Raw genomic sequence first — 20708 nt, 5'->3', positions numbered from 1 at the left:
ACACACACACACACACACACACACACACGTGAGTCAGTCCCACAGACTCTTATGTTCAAAGTGTAAAGCAGAAATAAACATGTTTACACTCTGACATGGGGTGGGACGGGGTCTCTATTGTATTGAGGTTTAAATTTTGATCTCGACCACATATGGTTACTTGCTGGAACAAAGCCAGTTCAGCCATAGAGGCGGGGCGAGGAGCTCAGAGGAGAGCCGCTCTCAGGTCCAGCTGGGAGGAGGAGGATGGGTAGGTGGGTCCCAGTCGGAACCAGCAGAGTGCCGCCTGCTCATCAGACAGAGTTGCTCTAAACCAAGCCTGGGAACCAATCCGAGCCATCGCTTTCACTTTGAATCAAAGGAAAACAACAATAAGAATCTTTATTTTCTTTATTGAAAATGTAAAAAACGAAGTCAGAGCTACAGAAACGCACAGAGAAGTTTGTGGCTCGACTACGGCTCTACACTCCTGCCTGGACTCGCTGGTTTGTCCAGACGTGAACGTCACTGTTGTGTTTTCTGACGTTTTGCCTGAGCCCCACCTCCTGAGCCCCGGCACCGCCACAGCAGTCCGTTCCTGAGGGAACCAGTCCTAGTCAGCGGGGAAGGGGCTGAGTGTGGATGAGGATGTGGGGTAGCAGAAGCAGTGCTGGGTGGTGTTGGTGGGCGTGGCTTCAATACAGGTATAGGTTCATTGTGGGCGGGGCAGGAGGGTACAGGTAGTGTGTGGGCAGGAACATCCTGCTGGCCTCGGCCAGCAGCTCCAAGCCGGCGGCAGACTGACGCTTCCACTTGGTCCTGCCAGGAAAAATGAAGCACACATTACTCACCGCAAACACACCTTACCACAATCTGCTGTCATGTGACTGTATCTGAACCAATCAGCACGTGTCAGCGCATGTGCAGTAAAATTCCCTCCATCCATCACTGATTCCAGCTGACCCGAAGCACATGTGAGTCTATGATGATCGCAAAGACTGCAGCAGACATGAGGCGACCCGATTGGATCAGAACCTGCAGACAGGAAGCAGATGTTCCTCCAGTTGCGTAACAGGCTTTAACGCCCAAAACACATGAGCGACTTCTGAAACTAGCCATCTTAGCTCCTTCAAGACAGCTGTCATCTGATTGGCTGCCCCTCACTAACAGAACAGTGGGCAAGGTTTCTGCCCCCCCTCTATGACATCACAAAGATTGGAGAGTAGAAAAAAACTGAGGCTGCTGAGATTTTCGTTCACAGGGTCACCGCGGTCTTCGTCCTTGAGATGATCACAGTCTGCGCTCACATCGTGGTCATGTGATCAGGTTCAACTTTCATGTCAGTGAACTTTACAGTTTTTTAATAAAGAAAACAAAATAATGACCAACCACGAGTCCAGGACCAGGAAGACCGTTAATCTGCTTCATGTTCTGGTACCAGGTGTGTGTATTTACCTGCGGTTCTGGTACCAGGTCTTGACCTGCGTGTCGCTGAGCTGCAGCGAAGCCGCCAGCTCCATCCGCTCCTGGACGCTCAGATATTTCTGTTTCTGGAAGCTTCTCTCGAGCCTCGCCAGCTGCTGGTCGCTGAACGCCGTCCGTGCCTTACGAGGTTTCTTGAGGCATGACGTCACCGAGTCGGAGCCACCGCTCTGCACTGAGGTAGGAATGACATCACATCAGTCCTGTAAGCTGATTGGTCGGTCATTCATGATGATCATTTATTAGTGTGAATGCTTGAAAAGCGTTCACAGTATTGTTCTTCTGCCTCTTTATTATTTTCTTTTCCGTACGTTTTTTGGCATCTAATTCCTTCAAAACCGTTCAACTTAGAAAAACCATTCAAACACCGTTAGATTCCTCTTCTTTTGGACATGACTGCTTCTACTTTTCTAATTTTTAACATTTATATTTTTAAAATTAGTCAACTTTTTTCTACAAAAATGTCCCATGTATTTCAATGGGGAGACCCTTCAAATTCTCCTTCAACTCACTCCTCTTTCAACTCTACTTCCACATACATTGACATAGAGCCACCATTCAAACTTTAAAACGAAGCCAAGACATTCAACTATTCAACTTGTATTTATCTTTTCAATATCTGTTATACTTTTTCTTCAGTTCCAGTTTAAGTTTCATGATGTTTTTTCAGCCGTTTCAGAGTTTATAATGGGTGTGTATGGGACGGACTGTTGGGGCTAGAGTGAGACAGCTCAACTGCTAGAGTGAGAGGAGGGGGTGAATTAATCTTAAAATCTTTTCTTAAAACTGCTGCTGTGTCCGCAGCATTTGCTCTACAGGTATGATTTTAACCTCAAAACGTAGCCATCGCTATCCTCTTTCATCCAGTGTGTTTACTATTGTAATAGGTGTTATGGTTCTTTCATAAATGTCACCAATGCACAGCCTCCTCCCTCCAACTCCTCCATAGACTCTAATGTTAAAATGGCTCAGAAGGTTCATTTGAAAATCAGAAGTACAGGCTGTCATTACACTGTCACCACGTCCATATAATAAACTCCACAGGCATGAAAACTGAGAATTCAGTAGACTAGACATTGCTGCCGCTCACGGTGAAAGAATTTTGTCAATACAAGTTGTCGTTTTCTTTTGGGAACCATTTGTTTGGGGCTGACTTTTCTGTTCATTTTAAGCAGCAAAAGTGAGGTGCATGTCTGTGCGCGTGTGTATGGAGCCATTGGGTGCAGTCACTATAGCAACCAGGCTCACACCTGCCTGCCTAACGAGCTCTGTCTCTCACTCTGCCAAGATTCATCTTAAACACTTGTCTTTCAACTGCTGCTGTGTCCACAGTGTTTGCTCTACAGCCATCATTTTACCCTCAAAACGTCGCCATCGTTGTTCTGTTTCCAACACCGTGTCTTTCAAAGCTCAGAGATGTAAACCTTTAAAACTCTGTGGATCCAAGTGGAGGGATCACATTTTAGTCATTCAGGGATTCAAAGAATATGAACTTTTAATATTCATTCAGATGTTTTCTGACTCTAAATTTTCTTTTCTCATTTCTTAGGTTTTTCTAATTTACAATTAAAACATTTTCAGCTATTTTCCAACTTCTGTGTGGATGTCAGCTTTTAGCAGTTCTGCACTTTTGTTTTCAGGTGAAAATTTCTGTATTTTTCATCTCATTCAACATTTTTAACTTAAAATTCAGCAATTATTTCATTTCAGTGCATACATTCAGATTCAAGCATTCACACTGCAGTTTCTTCAGAAAATGCACTTTCTAGTTATGATTCAGTTTCTGTTTTAAAAGCCGAGTATGGGCAGAAATCTGTGCCATCAGAAACTGAATTTGAATAAGTTAAATTTGAATTTGAATTGCTCGGATTGAATCTGAATTGTAACTTGAATAAATGCTTTTGAAAACTGAATTTGAATTAGTCTAATTTGAAATTGAATTTATGGTTTGAAAATGAATTCATTTGCTTTGAAACTGCATTTTATCCTTTAAAAATTCAGCTCTCGAATAATTTCAGTTTCACTCTCACAATTCAATTTCAGTTCCAAAATTCAGTTTTTTGGAACTTACATCCGGTTCCGGTTCAAGAGTAAACGAGCGCAGATTAATAGGACTATGTTTTACTAGCGGACCGAAAGTGTTACTGACGGGAATCTACAGCGTCTGGAGCTGAATTAAGACTTCAGAAGTCATTCGTCATGTCGAATGACCAGCGGATAAACTCTCAGGTTGGTAATAAATGTATTACATGTATAAGAACAAGCGTCATGTTAACAATTGATAGCCGTACAGTAACTTTTATGCTTATTGTAGCTGTTAGCTAAAAACGCTAATTTAGCCTAGTTTGCCCTGGATTCAGCTTTGACAAACAAACATGATCGACTGTTTCTAGTAGAATTCCAAAGTTGTCATCTTGTACCCTGTCAGAGCCCTGTATGCTTGCAGAGACCCCTACAGTAAGGAAACATGCAAAACAGTGTCCAAACCTTTGTATTTGAGCTTTATTTATGTCTTACACAGCATCCCAACTCTTTAGCTAACTTAATAACTTTAGCTAAAGTGAATAGTTAGTCTAATTCATTAGTGCAGCATTACTGGATCACCTCTGTTTGAAGTGATATGATATGTGACTATCACTGTGTTTAACTACCATAATAATTCTTAGGGTACTGAGTGCATGCTTAATTAGTTGTTTTTTTTAAACATACTGCTCCATTGCTATGTTTGACAGGCTGAAGGTGTCGGGTCACCTCCTAAATCGACCATCTTTTACAGGTGTTTTGTGCCAGAAATGGAGTGTCCACTGAAGACTGAAGATACTGAATCTCTACGCCTTCATCTAGACAAGAGACATTAACCACTCTCACATGCTCTGTACCTACGTCACCTTCCCTGACAGTCGTAGCTTGGCTCATCTGAGGGTGAAATTATAAGAATGTGTTATTTTGCAAAGTGCTCTCTAGGGTTCCTAAATAAAATATGGCATTGAGGTCATTTCTTTTGAATTAATCCCTTCTTCTGAAATATAAGAACCTCTCCTGGTTTTAATGGCACTTTGGATTTCCTTACTTTCTGTTCCACTCCCAACCCCAAATAGATGCTGACACAGTAACATGGAAGAGGGTGGCCAATGCAGTTTCAAAGCAAATGAATTCATTTTCAATATATAAAATTCAATTTCAATTTAGTGATGATCATTTTCAAACCATAAATTCAATTTCAAATTAGACTAATTCAAATTCAGTTTTCAAAAGCATTTATTCAAGTTACAATTCAGATTCAATCTGAGCAATTAAAATTAAAATTTAACTTATTCAAATTCAGTTTCTGATGGCACAGATTTCTGCCCATAGCCGAGGTTCTTGTTTTTAATCAGAGCAGCAGATGAAAGTGATCAATAAAAAAGCTCATATTGATTGACAGCATTTATCAGATTGTTGTGTTGGGCTTACCCGAGGTCCGTCACGACCACAGTCTGTGTCTGTGGTTTGAAACTGATAAAAGTATCAGACGTGACCGTAAGGCTGCAGAATAAACCGAACCCGGCCTGCTGTTCTTTACCGTCCTTTCTTTTCGTTGTGCTTCTTAAATGATTTCAATCATGGTTTTATCTCCGTCAGAGCTGTCAGATTAAAAATGTTTTGAATCATGTGATCACATGTGCTCGGTCTGCATTCGCCTGCCAAATTTAATGAAACTGCCACGATATGATTTTGAGTTTTACAATTAAAGATGAACTGAATTGAAGATAATATGGTCAGAGTATCATTTGTACTGAGGTAAGCATCTCTGCGTGGGAATAATTTCATTTCACAGCTTTAATGATGAAACACGGTGACCGTCGACAAACGTGCAGTGATAACGGGCATTAGTAATATTTAGTAGGTAGGAGCTGCTTCAACGTTTAAAACTAAATATGAACAAATACAATGTTTTAAGTTAACTGACTTTAATGGTGCTTTCATGTGGCCCACACCCACACCCACGGGAACTCTGCTGAGATTAGCAGCTGAACAAAAACCCTGAAAATACACAATAATAACACAAAACAACGAAGCCGCGTTTCAAACTGTGCAGCAAAGACAAAAATATGAACCATCCACAGGTCTGATGGCTCCGCCAGCGCCAGCTCACTGCGACTGAAGCCGGTTAAAAGTTTCAAGGTTCAGACGCTGTGACGGAGATTCCTGCGTGATTTTAATCGGTGCTGATGAGGCTGTGTTTCTCTGTATGGGTCACAAAAACAAACAAACAAAAACAAACAACAACTCTGCTGACATTTCCTGAGTTCAATTATTATAAAATTTGACCAATAAGCTTCAATAACCTGGATTTAACTTTTATTTTGAAAAACTGCACACGTCTGATGTATCCTCTCTGCTTAAACATCGTGCATGAGCTGTACACGTACCTGAGTACAGACACATTTTATCAGACCTGTCTGTGCGTTTCAGAGCAGGGATGTAAAGTAGTGCACAGCTGCTTTTTTAACTTCATGTGATTCCTCCGGGATCACCGTGACTCCATCAGTCACGGTTTCAACTGAGTGAAAGAAAGAAGACCAGTCCAACCAAACATGCAGGTCCTCTAACGCATCATAAAATAAAAGCAATGATCCAGAGTCAGCGGGCAGGAGGCTGCTGCAGATATGTCTTTGTGTTTTCACTGATTAATGATAGAGAATCTGAGATATTCCAGATCATCATCAATACCCCGATCACCGATTAAAAGTTATGATAAAGACTCTTTAAGATTATGAATTTCATTTCTGTTTCAAAATGAGAAAAACATGTAACGCAGAAGCTCAGACGCTTTATTTTCGCTTTAAAATAATTCGACTAATAATTAAATGAACGCTCGGATTGATTTCTCTAAATTAAAACACAAAAAATTGTAACAATGAGACTGTTTCTCTGTTTCAAGGTTTCAGACTGAGCCCGCTCAGCCTTCACTGACTTTATTCATCTGGTTTTTATTTCTGTCCATGAGTGAAAAATATTTTTGGTTTCTTGTTCGTTGAAAGAAGAAAATAACCTTCTGATGTCTTTAATGAAAATAAAATCCGCGTTATTCTCGTTTTTATTTTGATTGAAACTTTACTTTCGCCTTCTTTAAACTATTTTCTCTGTTTTTACCTGTTTCGCTGTCTGAAGATGAGCTGCTGAGACTTTTATCCTGGAAATCTTCATCCTGTCCGGACCGGAATGGCTCGGCTTCCAGTCCGGGCTGTCCCGGTTCAGAGTAGACCTGTCCCGGGTGAGAGTCTGCTAAGATGTCCCGGATTAGGAAGGAGGAGCAGGCGGAGCGCAGCTGAAGCGGAGCGGGCAGCAGCGGAGGCTCCAGCCGGGGAGCAGGCTCCCTCCACGGGGATGAAGGCGCCGAGCAGCCGCTGCTGTTCCCCGGGCTGAGCTCCGGAGGGTCTGCCCGGGGCAGGAGCGCCCCGAGCGAGAGCAGAGAGTCGATCCGGAACCCGGAGCAGCCGGAGGCGGACACCTCCATCTCCGCCCGGACTCAGGTGTGTCTGACCAGGCAGGTGTGGAGCCACAGCAGCCGGAAACGCGTTAGTTTGACTCTGACGTCATTTTTATGTAAAAAAAAAAAAAAAAAAAAACAGGTTTAAAATAAAGTTGTCAGAGTAATCAGAGTATTGATCCGAGGGAAACTGATCAGCAGCTGATCTCAGCGCCAAGACAGAGTTACACTCTTACTCCTCCACCTCCTCCTGTCCTCCTCCCCCTTCTGTCCTCCTCCTCCTCCTCCTCCACCTCCTCTTGTCCTCCTCCCCCTTCTGTCCTCCTCTAAACAGCAGCTTGGTGCTAAACTTTCCCTCTTCGTCAGATGTGAGCTCGTCCCTGATTGGACACATTCAGACGTCTGTAAAAGAAAACAGGAAGTTGTGTCTCTGTAACGGTGTGAAGGTGGCGTCGTTTAAAAGTCCGTGAGCGTCAGACCAGATTTAACCTGGAGCGCGCCGTCCCTGTGTTCAGTCCATGAACCATCAGCAGCTCTGAGGTCAGGGCAGCGTGTGGAACCAGACGTCCGTCAAGATATTTTGCTCGTCGTCCACGAGGCGTCTTCAGCTCTCCACCCAAACACAAGGCAGTCAGCAGAGGAACCCACTCGAAGAACCCACCTGAAGAACCCACCCGACCCTCCAACAGCAGAACCACACTGACAGTCAGCGCCATAAATATGTGGACACACAACTTTTTCTGATGTTGGTTCTGTTCATCAGCACAGTGGATTTTAAATGAAATGATAATAATGCATTGGATTTATATAGCGCTTTTCAAGGCACCCAAAGCGCTTTACAATGACATTATTCATTCACGCTCACACAACCGCAAGCTACGGTTGTAGCCACAGCTGCCCTAGGGCAGGCTGACAGAAGCGAGGCTGCCATATCGCGCCATCGGCCCCTCTGGCCAACACCAGTAGGCGGTAGGGTAAAGTGTCTTGCCCAAGGACACAACGACCAGGACAGAGAGACCGGGGATCGAACCGGCGACCTTCCGGTTACAGGTGCCCTTCCCAACCCCCTGAGCCACGTTCAATGGGTTAAACAAAAAGACGATGTTTGGAACTAAAACGTGTTTGACACAACCTCCTTATGTCAGGCGCTCTGAAGTAATCAGACAAAGCCACGCCCATCACACCGCCTCCCCGTGTGTTACACATGATGTGTGTTCTTTGTTACTTTTCTCTTCCATCATTCTGCTAGAGGCTGATGTTGGTCCAGAGCTGTGCTGACTGCTGACTCCAAAGTCCAGTCTAGCCTTTCTATTCGTGGGGTTTACGGGTGGCTTGCACCCTGCAGTGAACCCTCTGTGTTTACTTTCTTTCAATGTGGATTCCCTCAAACGAAAGCTGACAGTCGACACATTATGTCCATGTGCATTATATAACTGTAGTTGGAATATGTTTCAGTAAATGGCTAAAAAGACAAAACTTGCCATTGTCCAAATATACATGGACCTAACTATACCTGTACACCTGCACCTAAAGGTCAAAGATCACTCATTGCAGATACTGGTCTTCAAGGAGAACTTCTTAAAAGAGCACTGTGAACTGAGGTGGTGGCCTATGACACCACCTATCAGCCACCTACAGTGCAATCCTGAGATCAGATCACAGCTGGTGACCTCTGGTCCTCGTAGGACGGTGGGCGGGGCAGTGTCTCACAGAGGATAATGAGTCAGGACCCCCCACCCCCCCATGATTGTTCAGTAGCTGTTGCTTTTAAAACGTCTTCACAGACGTACAAAAGTCCAGCTGGCTTCTTTTCCAGTACTCAACACTCAGATCGTGTCACGGACCCGGCTCTGGGGACTCGGGGTCCGTGGGCAGTGGGGACTATGACTGTTGTTGTTGTTGTTATTATTATTGTTATTATTATTATTATTATTATTGTTATTGGCATTATGATTATTATCACTCGGTGTGTCTTCTGCACTGCCTCTTATCTCTGTCCACGTACGTATGTAGGCAGGTGTGTGTGTGTGTGTGTGTGTGTGTTGCTGTTTTCTGTGGCCAAGTTACAGGCACCTTCAGGCCTGAGCGGCGTGGCCTGGCTTGAGGACTGGCCACACCTAAAGTCCTTGCCGCACACCTGCTCCTCATCTGGGCTCGTCGGGGGAGCTATTTAGAAGAGAGATGGAGCTTCCACCAACGCTGGATTATTGTGTTTGACTTCACGTCAGTCTTCAATCAGAGTCAGAGAAAGTGAGTGTATGCCTGCTTGGATAAAGTGTGTAACGACTGCCTCTATTGTTTTCCCTCAGGAGGAATGTGGGATGAGAAGGAGCAGTGAGCACGGGGAGTGCAGGGACACTGAAGCAGAGAGCACTACACAGGGACTTTTTGGGAAGAAGACACAACACGGGAGTCTGGGAAACTGGGGAATTTATTGTTTCGTACTTCACCACTCTGTAAATAAACACTGTTGCACTGAAGAGTCCGGCGTTTGGGTCCTGTTTCCCCACCTCCCCACGGTCTGCCAACACAGACCGTGACAGATCGAGGGTTTTACCTCAGCTCTGTGAAACGATTCTGGGTTTGACAATCAGCAGAAACAGCTCAACATTTTATTCAAGTTATCTGGTAACAGAAAAGTATCATCAGCATTTACTTCTAAGGAGAACAGAACGGGTCCCAGTACAGAGCCCTGGGGGACTCCTCTCTGACCACGTGTTGTTTGGAGGAAACTTTAAGTCGTCTTGCTGTGAGAACTTTTCATCTTTTATTTGCATTTGTCTGAAAACATCCTCAGAGTGGCTTCGCCCGTTTTCCACCAGGTTCTTCATGACGGGCGGTCCTCAGAACTGAACGCTGGGTTTGAGAGCTGGAGCGACGAGCCCCAAACGCCCGCACACGAGTCTCCTGGTCCCTGAAGGTGTCGAGAGCCGGACCGACCTGCAGAGAGCACAGAGAGCATCAGACGATGTTGTCATTGAGCATGTCTGTAAAGACGTCAGCCAGGTGTTACCACGCCAACACGCTAATTCCACACAGAGAAATGACAACCGATGAAGATCATCTAAAAACCGCAGAGTCAAAGAAGAGCCGGTAAAGTATACAGGTGTGTGTGTGTCTGTGTGTGTGCAGCTGTGTTCCTGTCTAGCTATCTTTGTGAGGACCGAAATCTGCATTCTACCATACTTGTGAGAACCAACAGTCACTTGTGAGGACACACAACCCGGTCCTCACAAGTTTGAAGGCCTTTTTGATGCTCAAAATGTGGTTTTAGTGTCAGGGTTACAATTAGGTTATGTTAGGTTTAGGGTAAGGCATTATGCTAATGAAGGTCCTCACTAAGATAGCTGAATGGGGTTGTGCGTGTCTGTGTGTGTGCAGGTGTGTGTGTATGTGTGTAGGTGTGTGAGTGTGTGTGTGCAGGTGTGTGTGTGTTACCTGTGCAAAGCGAGCTGGTTTGGGTGGTGTTTCTATGACCGGCAGAGATTTACTCCTCCTCAGCAGGGTGGTTCTCGTGTCAGGAATACACCCTGGTTTCATCTGCACACACACACACACACACAGTGTGAAGATAATACACACACACCCTGTGGGCATTCGAGCTTCACTCTCTCTCTCTCTCTCTCTTACCTTGCATTTGAGGTTGTTGGTTTGATTCTTGCTCAGCTGATCATGGAGCCAGCGCTGAACGTACTGATGAGACAGGACATCCGACATCGGAGACGACGGCCTGATGGAGACATCGATTGGTCACCGATCATTCAATATTATCGATCAGATATCATTTGATCATCGTGAGGTTTTCCCACCTGTTTCTGACTCCAAACGTGATGTCAGGAACCTGATCTCGGCGTCGTGGAAGCCGGCCATGCCGCAGTTCGGATGCAGAGCTCTGGGCCCTCTGAGCCCGGTACTGACTCAGCTCTTTGGGCGTCACCATGCCGGACTTCACCGCCTCGCGGTTCAGTGACACAAAGTCTGCAAGCTGAGTGGCAGATTCTTCCTGCCGCGGCTGAACGTTCCAGCTGGAAAGAGCTGACAGAGCACAGGTGACGGGTAAGGGGATGCCCATGGGCCCAAAACCTCGGACCCGACAGGTGAGACGCTGGGTCGGGGTGAGATCAGCCAGCTTCAATCATACAGCGACACACAAAGTCCCACTTTGACACACCTGTCTCTGTCTGTGACGAGGGACTGCGGTTCAGCTGTGCATGAGTCACAGTTCAAAATAATCCTTCTTTATATCACTAAAGGCCCACTTTGTGCACAATGGACAACCTCTGGAAGCCTACAGAGGGGCAAAACCCGAGGTGGACTGTATTTAGTGGGCATGCAGCATCAGTGATTCAGCTCCTTATTTTAAACTCCAACCACCAGAAAATACAGAGACAGCTGTGTGTGTGTGGGTGTATGTGTGTGTGTGTGTGTGTGATTGACAGATGAGAGGGGTCTTATGTTGTGTGTGTGTGTGTTTGACTGACAGCAGTGACTGCAGCCTGAAGGCATGTTAACTTCATGCAAACACACTCTGACAGCTGACTGCCTCACACACACACACACACACACACACACACACACCCCTCCTGTTAGCATAATCCCAGCACCTCAGCACTCAGCCTGGTTTTAGCCAATTAGGATGTGAAGCTGCAGTTCCGCCAGTGTCCACCAGGCGGCGCTCATTTGTCCTTCATGACACAAACACTGACCACCAAGAGAGCCAGCATTACAAACACATAGGGCTGTTATGACGATATATGTCTGATGACGATATGAAAACGTCTATCATTTGTTTCGTTGTGTTGCAAAATAAACTGTTTACGGCGACATTTTTCATGGTTCTGATGGTCACTGTAGTGGCTGTATTCATTTGTTCTCTTTCTCTTATACTTAAAATAACCACACTACGGACGGACAAGCCACTGTTTTTATGTGTTGCAACAACGGCGGTAAACCCAGCGCATGGCCCCTGCCATCCGCTTGTTTATTTTCCACATAAACCTTTCACAATAAAGCTGATGATCCTGTTGAGATTTTTCAAAATAAACTGAAATGACGGCAAACAGAAGGACCAGTCCAAACACATCGAGGACCTTATTCCTGACGAGGGGCTACCTCTGTAGCATGGACATGGTTTGGTTATGAAAAGTCTGACACGGACCAGAAAACTTTTCTACCACCTACACAAGAGTCATGTGACAGAGTACGGAGAGAGTTTATGGAAGAGAAGCAAAACAGAGCCGTCAGGTGCTCTAAATACACCTTAGAGTCAAACGAACAGGCTTTTCCCCGCAGCACACCGTGTAACAAATACTCACAAAGAAAGTGTATCGTTTCACGCATCGGTCAAACCACTCGACTCCAGGTACACTAGCTGGAAACACATCACACAGGTCGAGGTACCCGAGATTCACAGAATTTACAGAAAATGTAAAATATTTGTGAAATATATCGTTGTCGGGGCGATAAGTGTCTCATTTCGGGATATGAGATTCTGGTTATATCGCACAGCCCTACACACAGACACACACACACTCTATAACTGTCAGTGTGCTAATACTGTAGTGTGTTTATAGTGGGTGGGGCTTACCTTCGGCTACGCCTCCATCCCTCAGCAAGTTACTGCTGGTTCCAAAAGTGAAGTCCGGACCAGGAGCGGCGAGACCTTTGGACCGCGAGCGCCCAAGAGGCGCCTGCACACAAGAAGGTTGATGACATCATCATGTTTTCTATCAGCGCTCTTCCTTTAAACTGGACATGGCCATATTTGCATAAAGGGGAGGAACTAAATGAGAGGCATCGCCCTCTATTGGTGTTAACATGAATGCAAGTTTGAGGACACTACAGCCATCTATTAGTTACAGTCTGTGGTTTCTCAGATCAAACTTTAGAAAATTGTTATTGTTATTAATATTTGTAGTTGTAGTATTTGAGCGACCCGAACAGGAAAAAGTTCAGAATCAGTAAAAATAGCCTGCAGTGGATCAGCCAATCACTGACCTCCCAGCCTCCCCCCCATTTACCTTGATTAGCAGCGGGTCAGTCAGCATCGAGCGTCTGACCACACCCACCCTCGGTGATGATGACATGGTTCCTGTCAGAGGATGAAGATCAAAGCAGGCGTGAAGATTTGATTCTGAGGAACGAAAACATGAAGAAATTTTACAGAAACAGTCTGTGTGTGTGTCTGTCTGTGTGTGTGTGTCTGTCTGTGTGTGTGTGTGTCTCTGTGTGTGTCTGTCTGTGTGTGTGTGTGTCTCTGTGTGTGTCTGTCTGTGTGTGTGTGTCTGTCTGTGTGTGTGTGTGTCTCTGTGTGTGTCTGTCTGTGTGTGTGTGTCTGTCTGTGTGTGTGTGTGTCTCTGTGTGTGTCTGTGTGTGTGTGTGTGTCTGTCTGTCTGTGTGTGTGTGTGTCTCTGTGTGTCTGTCTGTGTGTGTGTGTGTGTGTGTGTGTGTGTGTGTCTGTCTGTGTGTGTGTGTGTCTGTCTGTGTGTGTGTGTGTGTGTGTGTGTGTGTGTCTGTGTGTCTGTCTGTGTGTCTGTCTGTGTGTGTGTCTGTGTGTGTCTGTCTGTGTGTGTGTGTCTGTGTGTGTGTGTGTCTGTGTGTGTGTGTGTGTGTCTGTCTGTGTGTGTGTGTGTGTGTGTGTGTGTGTGTGTGTGTGTGTGTGTGTGTGTGTGTCTGTCTGTGTGTCTGTGTGTGTGTCTCTGTCTGTGTGTGTGTGTGTCTGTGTGTGTGTGTCGAAGGTTAAATCTGAGGTAAAAACATCATCTCACCCACCTGAGTTCCGCTCCGTGTTCTCCGTGTCCTGCGGAGTTGCACTGACACGTTGCTATAGTAACGGGACGCTAACCGTGTCACACGGAGCATGCGCAGTACGGAAGCTCCCTAAAAGGTGAAAAAACCGAGGTGAAGGGACGTGGGCGCTGTGGGCGTGCCTCCTATCTGATCAATAACAGAGGACAGTGACGTCACGTCACCGTGAGCCAATAATTGATCCGTTAAACACTCGTGACTGACTTTACCGAGTTGATGTGAGACCGTGTCCTCAGGGTTTGCCACACTTTTCATTTCTATGCGTTACCACGCCCTGCTGTGGCTCCCACATGAACTACACCTGACCCAGTGACCCACGTCACAGCCCAGTGTGCGTGAGCAGAGAAACAGAGAAAACAGCTGCTTGGCATGAACACATTTCCTTTTTTTCAAACTTCAACCAACTGCTGCAAACATGATGTTCATTTTACTGCTCAGTGAGACAGCACGTCCACGCGCTGTAGGACTGACATCTCTGTGTGTTTCTTTGCATGTCCATCTCACCGTTTCCTGCTGCTCTAACACACACATTCTGCGTTGTGATGTGTTCCTCTTTGCCCTGACTGCTTTAGAAACTCTCTGTTCCTGCTGTCCATCAGGCATCTGAACCACACGGGATCTTGGATGTTCAGAGAGACCCGTTATCTGGTGTGATGGACCGAGCAGCAAAGCAAACTTAGGCACAGGTTAAAGTACAAAAAAAGAATTTTTTTTTTTAACCCAAAAACATAATTGGTTAAATCATGCAAAAAGGATCAAAATCTTGGGCCCGTAAAAGAGGTCAAAATAACAGAGCTCTGCTCAAAGTTAACAAACAAACTGACCTCACTTAACAAGACAAAGGGAATCTTAAATAGTGGCTGATTAGCCCACAAAAAGGGGTAAAACACAAAAAACCTAACTGAAACTAACATATGAACATATATGAACATTATATATATAAAACATATATAATGAACTCCAATTCCCCCCCATGGTCAAGAGTTACGGAATGACCCAATTTGCAGCTTTCCATCAAGGCTCGCTCTGCCCCTTTTCCACCTCTTGGCTCCTCAGTCAAGGGACTGGAGCAGCTGCAACCAAGGTACCTCAGAAAACAAAGATTAAATCATACATAACAGTGTAAACTAAAATGTACACACTTATTTTAGAATGCAGTGTTATGTATCAGCCTCTACACTAACATGGTGGATATTACCGCTGTGTGGCTGTAGGTGCAGCCATCACACCTGGGCTGGACTCCACACGCTCTGTGGCCACATTCTGACCTTGAGGCCAATCTGAAGTTGCTGAACTTCTCTGGTTCTTCGATTCAAGTATTCTCTCAGTTTCTGTTGCCTTGTTTCTAATAACTGCTGCAGTGTGTTAGTGAGCATTTCAGCCTTTGTGATGTTGTTGGAAGTCTTGACCTCATGTGTCGACCCATTAACAGCCGGGCCGATGACGCTCCAACATCCTCCAACAGTCTTCTCCTCAGAGTAAGGACAGATAATGATCTGTTCCCTCAGCGTTTGACTTTTTAACAAGAGTCTAACTGTTTGTGCTCCTCTCTCTGCCATCCCGTTTGACTGTGCGTGGTGGGGGCTTGTTGTGTTGTGAGACACTCCCACTCTTTTGCAAAGTCTTCCCGGGAGCTGAACTCTGGTCTGTTATCTGAAATCACTGTTTCAGGAATTCCTTGTCTGGCCAGTTGTAACTTAACATAAGTGATGACTGTTGCACTTCCTGTGTCTGACTTCAGCCACTCAACCTCAATGAAATTGGAATAGTAATCCACTGAGAGGAGGTCAAAGGTCCACACGTATCTCCTGCCAGGGTGTTTCTGTGTGGATGTCGTGGATCTTTGGTCTGTTGCTTAGCCTCGTCCACCCCAGCTGTAAAACTCAGAAACCAGTCTTACTTGTTATCATCTATCGTCCACCTGGGCCTTACACAGAGTTTCTCTCTGATTTCTCAGACTTTTTATCTGATTTAGTGCTCAGCTCAGATAAAATAATTATTGTGAGTGATTTTAACATCCATGTAGATGCTAAAAATGACAGCCTCAACATGGCATTTAATCTGTTATTAGACTCAATTGGCTTCTCTCAAAATGTAAAAGAACCCACCCACCACTTTAATCACACTCTAGATCTTGTTTTAACGTATGGCATAGAAACTGAACATTTAACAGTGTTTCCTGAAAACCCTCTGCTGTCTGATCATTTCCTGATAACATTTACATTTACAATAATTGATTACACAGCAGTGGAGAGTAGACTTTATCACAGTAGATGTCTTTCTGAAAGTGCTGTAACTAAGTTTAAGAATATAATCCACCCACTGTTATCATCTTCAATGGCCTGTACCAACATAGAGCAGAGCAGCTATCTGAACGCTACTCCAACAGAGGTCGATTATCTTGTTAATAATGTTACCTCCTCACTACGTACGACTCTGGATACTGTAGCTCCTGTGAAAACTAAGGTCTCAAATCCGAAGTACCTGACTCCGTGGTATAATTCTCAAACACGTAGCCTAAAGCAGATAACTCGTAAGCTGGAGAGGAAATGGCGTGTCACAAATTTAGAGGATCATCATTTAGCCTGGAGAAATAGTTTGCTGCTTCATAAGAAAGCCCTCCGCAAAGCCAGAACATCTTACTATTCATCACTGATTGAAGAAAATAAGAACAACCCCAGGTTTCTCTTCAGCACTGTAGCCAGGCTGACAAACAGTCAGAGCTCTACTAAGCCAACAATCCCTTTAACGTTAACTAGTAATGACTTCATGAACTTCTTCACAAATAAAATTTTTATCATTAGAGAAAAATTACCAATAATCATCCCACAGATGTAATATTATCTACAGCTACTTTTAGTACCATCGATGTTAAGTTAGACTCTTTTTCTCCAATTGATCTTTCTGAGTTAACTTCAATAATTACTTCCTCCAAACCATCAACGTGTCTTTTAGACCCCATTCCTACAAAACTGCTCAAAGAAGTCCTGCCATTAATTAATGCTTCAATCTTAAGTATGATCAACCTATCTCTAATAATCGGCTATGTACCACAGGCCTTCAAGGTGGCTGTAGTTAAACCTTTACTTAAAAGCATCTCTAGACCCAGCAGTCTTAGCTAATTATAGGCCAATCTCCAACCTTCCTTTCATATCAAAAATCCTTGAAAGAGTAGTTGTCAAACAGCTAACAGATCATCTGCAGAGGAATGGCTTATTTGAAGAGTTTCAGTCAGGTTTCAGAGCTCATCACAGCACAGAAACAGCTTTAGTGAAGGTTACAAATGATCTTCTTATGGCCTCTGACAGTGGACTCATCTCTGTGCTTGTCCTGCTAGACCTCAGTGCAGCGTTCGATACTGTTGACCATAATATCCTATTAGAGCGATTAGAACATGCTGTAGGTATTACAGGTACTGCACTGCAGTGGTTTGTATCATATCTATCTAATAGACTCCAATTTGTACATGTAAATGGAGAGTCCTCTTCACACACTGAGGTCAATTATGGTGTTCCACAGGGTTCAGTGCTAGGACCAATTCTGTTTACATTATACATGCTTCCCTTAGGCAGCATCATTAGAAGACATAGCATACATTTTCACTGCTATGCAGATGACACGCAGCTCTATCTATCCATGAAGCCAGGTAACACACACCAATTAGTTAAACTGCAGGAATGTCTTAAAGACATAAAGACCTGGATGGCCGCTAACTTTCTGCTTCTTAATTCAGATCAAACTGAGGTTATTGTACTCGGCCCTGAACATCTTAGAAATATGGTATCTAACCAGATTCTTACTCCGGATGGCATTACCTTGGCCTCCAGTAATGCTGTGAGGAACCTTGGAGTCATTTTTGACCAGGACATGTCCTTCAACGCACATATTAAACAAATATGTAAGACTGCTTTCTTCCATTTGTGCAACATCTCTAAAATTAGAAATATCCTGTCTCAGAGTGATGCTGAAAAACTAGTTCATGCATTTATTACTTCCAGGCTGGACTACTGTAATTCTTTATTATCAGGATGTCCTAAAAACTCCCTGAAAAGTCTTCAGTTAATCCAAAATGCTGCAGCAAGAGTCCTGACAGGGACTAGAAAGAGAGAGCAGATTTCTCCTGTTTTGGCTTCCTTCATTGGCTTCCTGTTAAATCCAGAATTCAAAATCCTGCTCCTCACATACAAGGTCTTAAATAATCAGGCCCCATCTTATCTTAATGACCTTGTAGTACCATATCACCCTATTAGAGCACTTCGCTCTCACACTGCAGGCCTACTTGTTGTTCCTAGAGTATTTAAAAGTAGAATGGGAGGCAGAGCCTTCAGTTTTCAGGCCCCTCTTCTGTGGAACCAGCTTCCAGTTTGGATTCAGGAGACAGACACTATCTCTACTTTCAAGATTAGGCTTCAAACTTTCCTTTTTGCTAAAGCATATAGTTAGGGCTGGACCAGGTGACCCTGAATCCTCCCTTAGTTATGCTGCAATAGACGTAGGCTGCCAGGGATTCCCATGATGCATTGAGTTTTTCCTTTCCAGTCACCTTTCTCACTCACTGTAGAATATATATATACGGGAAGGGCGGTGTATACGAGTCTGGCCTAAGTCTTCGGTCAGAAAGACTGCAGCAGTCCAGGAGTTTTTAGTTCACTGTCTTTAATGAAACTTCACAGAAGAACTGGTTACAGCAGGGCTTGCCATGATAAGTCCAACTGTGGTACAGCCAGATATGCACTTATAATTGTGGCAGATGCAGTATTGGTGACTATCAGCATGGTTTTCTGGAAACAGAAAGAGGTAATACTATAATTAGCAGGGTCAAAAATAACTAAGCAACAATCAGAACATATCATCCACTCAGACACAGCAATATTTTACAATGTCCACAAGGGGTCACTGTAAGACCACAAGTTGGCTAAATAGCACATATATTCCCAGTTGCTAGTACCAAGGCAAGAATGTGGCAAGCTAACAACAGCTAAACTAAGCAATAAATAACAGAAAAATCCTTTAACCGCGGGATGTAATCGTTGGAGGAGATTCTGGCCACTGGTATGAACGTAGTGCAAATTAACTAAATAATTAAATAAACCTACTAACGTGATATCAGTGTACCGAGGCATAACTTTAGCTTTAAACATGCACAAACAACTATGACTATTATCGTACCAGTTATCATACCAGTTAACAAAGGTAAACTTACAGATTCATTAACGCACACGAAATCACACAAACTGCGTTACAACTCCCATGCTCTGTCGCTGCACCTTTCGTCTCTCACTCTCCCTCTGCGTGATGCGCACATGATCAATGATGCGCTCATTTGGGTGCGCTTGATTCTTGCCTCTAGCCATCCTGAGGCCGAGTCAGCAGGGAATTTGCACACTCACTATGTGTTAATAGACCTCTCTGTCTCTCTTCCACAGCATGTCTTTATCCTGTTTTCCTTCTCTCACCCCAACCAATCACAGCAGATGGCCCCGCCCCTCCCTGAGCCTGGTTCTGCCGGAGGTTTCTTCCTGTTAAAAGGGAGTTTTTCCTTCCCACTGTCGCCAAAGTGCTTGCTCATAGGGGGTCATATGATTGTTGGGTTTTTCTCTGTATTTATTATTGTGCTATCTACTGTACAATATAAAGCGCCTTGAGGCGACTTTTGTTGTGATTTGGCGCTATATAAATAAAATTGAATTGAATTGAATTGTTGTTTCTTCTGAGTACTGCACACATCACAGCTGTTCACCATCTCAGTGATACTCTGTGATTTATTGTGATTGAACAGTGCTTCTCTCGCTCTGTGTCTGCAGCTTTTAATAAACAATGTGCTTTAGCATTTCTGCTCTCAGTGCTGCAGGAACGCTGACCTGCTCTCCTTTGAACAGAACTCCACCCACTACTCAAATCTGTTCCCTGCAGTTCCAATATGACTGAATTTCTTTTGCAGCTTGTTGTTGTGTTTCTGGCCATCGATCCAGAACTGTCTCTGTACGTTTAGTCAGAATCATATCACTCCTTGTTTCCTTTCTGAATTCTTCTAGTTTTGCACTTGACAAAGGTAAGATCATCATGTTCACCTGAGCTTCTAAGTCATCATCAGGTGAACTGGTCACTGGTAGATACTCTCTGGATAACGTGTCTGTGATGTAAATGGTAAATGGACTGATTCTTATATAGCACTTTCTTTCTATACTTAGTGCTTCCTAACTCCATTCAGACACAGAGCAACTTGGGTTTAGTATCTGCCCAAGGATACTTGACATGCAGACTGAACCACTAACCTTCCGATCAGTAGGTGACCTGCCCCTTCCTCCAGGGGCTACAGCCACCCCCCATGTGATGTACATTTCATTTCCTGGCTTGTACTGAACCTGTACCTGATATTTTTGCAGCCTCATTAGGAGTCTGTGTATTCCTAATGAGACTGTACATAGTGGTTTCTGATTCGTCTCCACGTTCACTTCTCTTCCATATTCGTACTGATGGAAACGTTCTGCACTGCTAACATCTCTTTTTTTCTTTGTGCGTAACGCTGTTCAGTTTGTCAGTGAGTGCGATGGGTAAGCAGCTGGATGGGCATCTTGTAGTAAGACAGCACCGAGGCCACTTTTGGAAGCATCAATGGATTGTGTTACTGGAAGCTGTACATCATAGTATCTGAGTACCGGGCTTCCACATGAACTACATCTGAATCAGTAACTATTCATACATATCATGACACTGACCACGAACCGTCCCCCGGTTATTTTGTAGTACTGGTAGTAGTATTTATAGCAGTATTTGTAGTACTTTTGTTTGTTTTGATTGTTTCAGAGGTTGAGGGTTCAATCCCCGGGTCCTCCAGTCTGCAGCCCAGGCTCCCCCAGTGCCCCACTGGTCAGATACTGATGAAGCTTGTTTCAGTGAGGGGTCAGAGGTCAGAAATGCAGACAACACAGGTGAGAAGAAATGAAATGATCAAAACTACAAACGT

General features: G+C 44.4%; 2 protein-coding genes across 4 annotated transcripts; both read right to left on the bottom strand.

Moving 5' to 3' along the window:
* Window positions 1–275: 275 nt before the first annotated feature.
* On the bottom strand, window positions 276–7788 carry barhl1a (BarH-like homeobox 1a). 2 transcript variants are annotated; one of them, XM_039620564.1, is made up of 4 exons: window positions 7171–7187; window positions 6598–7034; window positions 1435–1636; window positions 276–798 (listed from the first exon to the last, which is right to left on the bottom strand). In XM_039620564.1, the coding sequence occupies exons 2-4, from the start codon at window positions 6959–6961 to the stop codon at window positions 675–677; spliced, it is 690 nt and encodes a 229-aa protein (XP_039476498.1). In that variant the 5' UTR covers window positions 6962–7034; window positions 7171–7187; the 3' UTR covers window positions 276–674. The 2 variants fall into 2 exon arrangements, with proteins under 2 accessions (XP_039476498.1, XP_031600472.1); XM_031744612.2 differs by having other exon boundaries at window positions 6598–7788.
* Window positions 7789–9347: 1559 nt separating this feature from the next.
* On the bottom strand, window positions 9348–13843 carry cfap77 (cilia and flagella associated protein 77). Of its 2 annotated transcripts, none has more exons than XM_031744617.2 (7): window positions 13706–13843; window positions 12955–13025; window positions 12522–12624; window positions 10744–10969; window positions 10565–10664; window positions 10373–10474; window positions 9348–9874 (listed from the first exon to the last, which is right to left on the bottom strand). In XM_031744617.2, exons 2-7 carry the CDS (start codon window positions 13018–13020, stop codon window positions 9728–9730), a joined length of 744 nt encoding a protein of 247 aa, XP_031600477.1. In that variant the 5' UTR covers window positions 13021–13025; window positions 13706–13843; the 3' UTR covers window positions 9348–9727. The 2 variants fall into 2 exon arrangements, with proteins under 2 accessions (XP_031600477.1, XP_031600476.1); XM_031744616.2 differs by having other exon boundaries at window positions 12955–13067; window positions 13706–13830.
* Between the last annotated feature and the right edge of the window lie 6865 nt (window positions 13844–20708).

Source organism: Oreochromis aureus, linkage group 12, assembly GCF_013358895.1.
Source record: "Oreochromis aureus strain Israel breed Guangdong linkage group 12, ZZ_aureus, whole genome shotgun sequence".
In the NCBI taxonomy this organism is placed as follows: domain Eukaryota; kingdom Metazoa; phylum Chordata; class Actinopteri; order Cichliformes; family Cichlidae; genus Oreochromis; species Oreochromis aureus.
Note: the sequence above shows the minus strand (reverse complement) of the source record. Positions and strands in the feature narration are given on the sequence as shown.

What these genes read in the sequence shown, in the direction of transcription:
- barhl1a (XM_031744612.2), bottom strand. Translation starts at nt 6,961, where the DNA reads ATGGAGGTGTCCGCCTCCGGCTGCTCCGGGTTCCGGATCGACTCTCTG. An exon ending in ATCTTCAGACAGCGAAACAG is followed by an intron (nt 1,637 to 6,597) that starts GTAAAAACAGAG and finishes TTCCTACCTCAG; the next exon opens with TGCAGAGCGGTGGCTCCGAC. An exon ending in ACCTGGTACCAGAACCGCAG is followed by an intron (nt 799 to 1,434) that starts GTAAATACACAC and finishes TTTTCCTGGCAG; the next exon opens with GACCAAGTGGAAGCGTCAGT.
- cfap77 (XM_031744617.2), bottom strand. Translation starts at nt 13,020, where the DNA reads ATGTCATCATCACCGAGGGTGGGTGTGGTCAGACGCTCGATGCTGACT. An exon ending in CTGACCCGCTGCTAATCAAG is followed by an intron (nt 12,625 to 12,954) that starts GTAAATGGGGGG and finishes TCTTGTGTGCAG; the next exon opens with GCGCCTCTTGGGCGCTCGCG. An exon ending in GGATGGAGGCGTAGCCGAAG is followed by an intron (nt 10,970 to 12,521) that starts GTAAGCCCCACC and finishes GTGCTCTGTCAG; the next exon opens with CTCTTTCCAGCTGGAACGTT.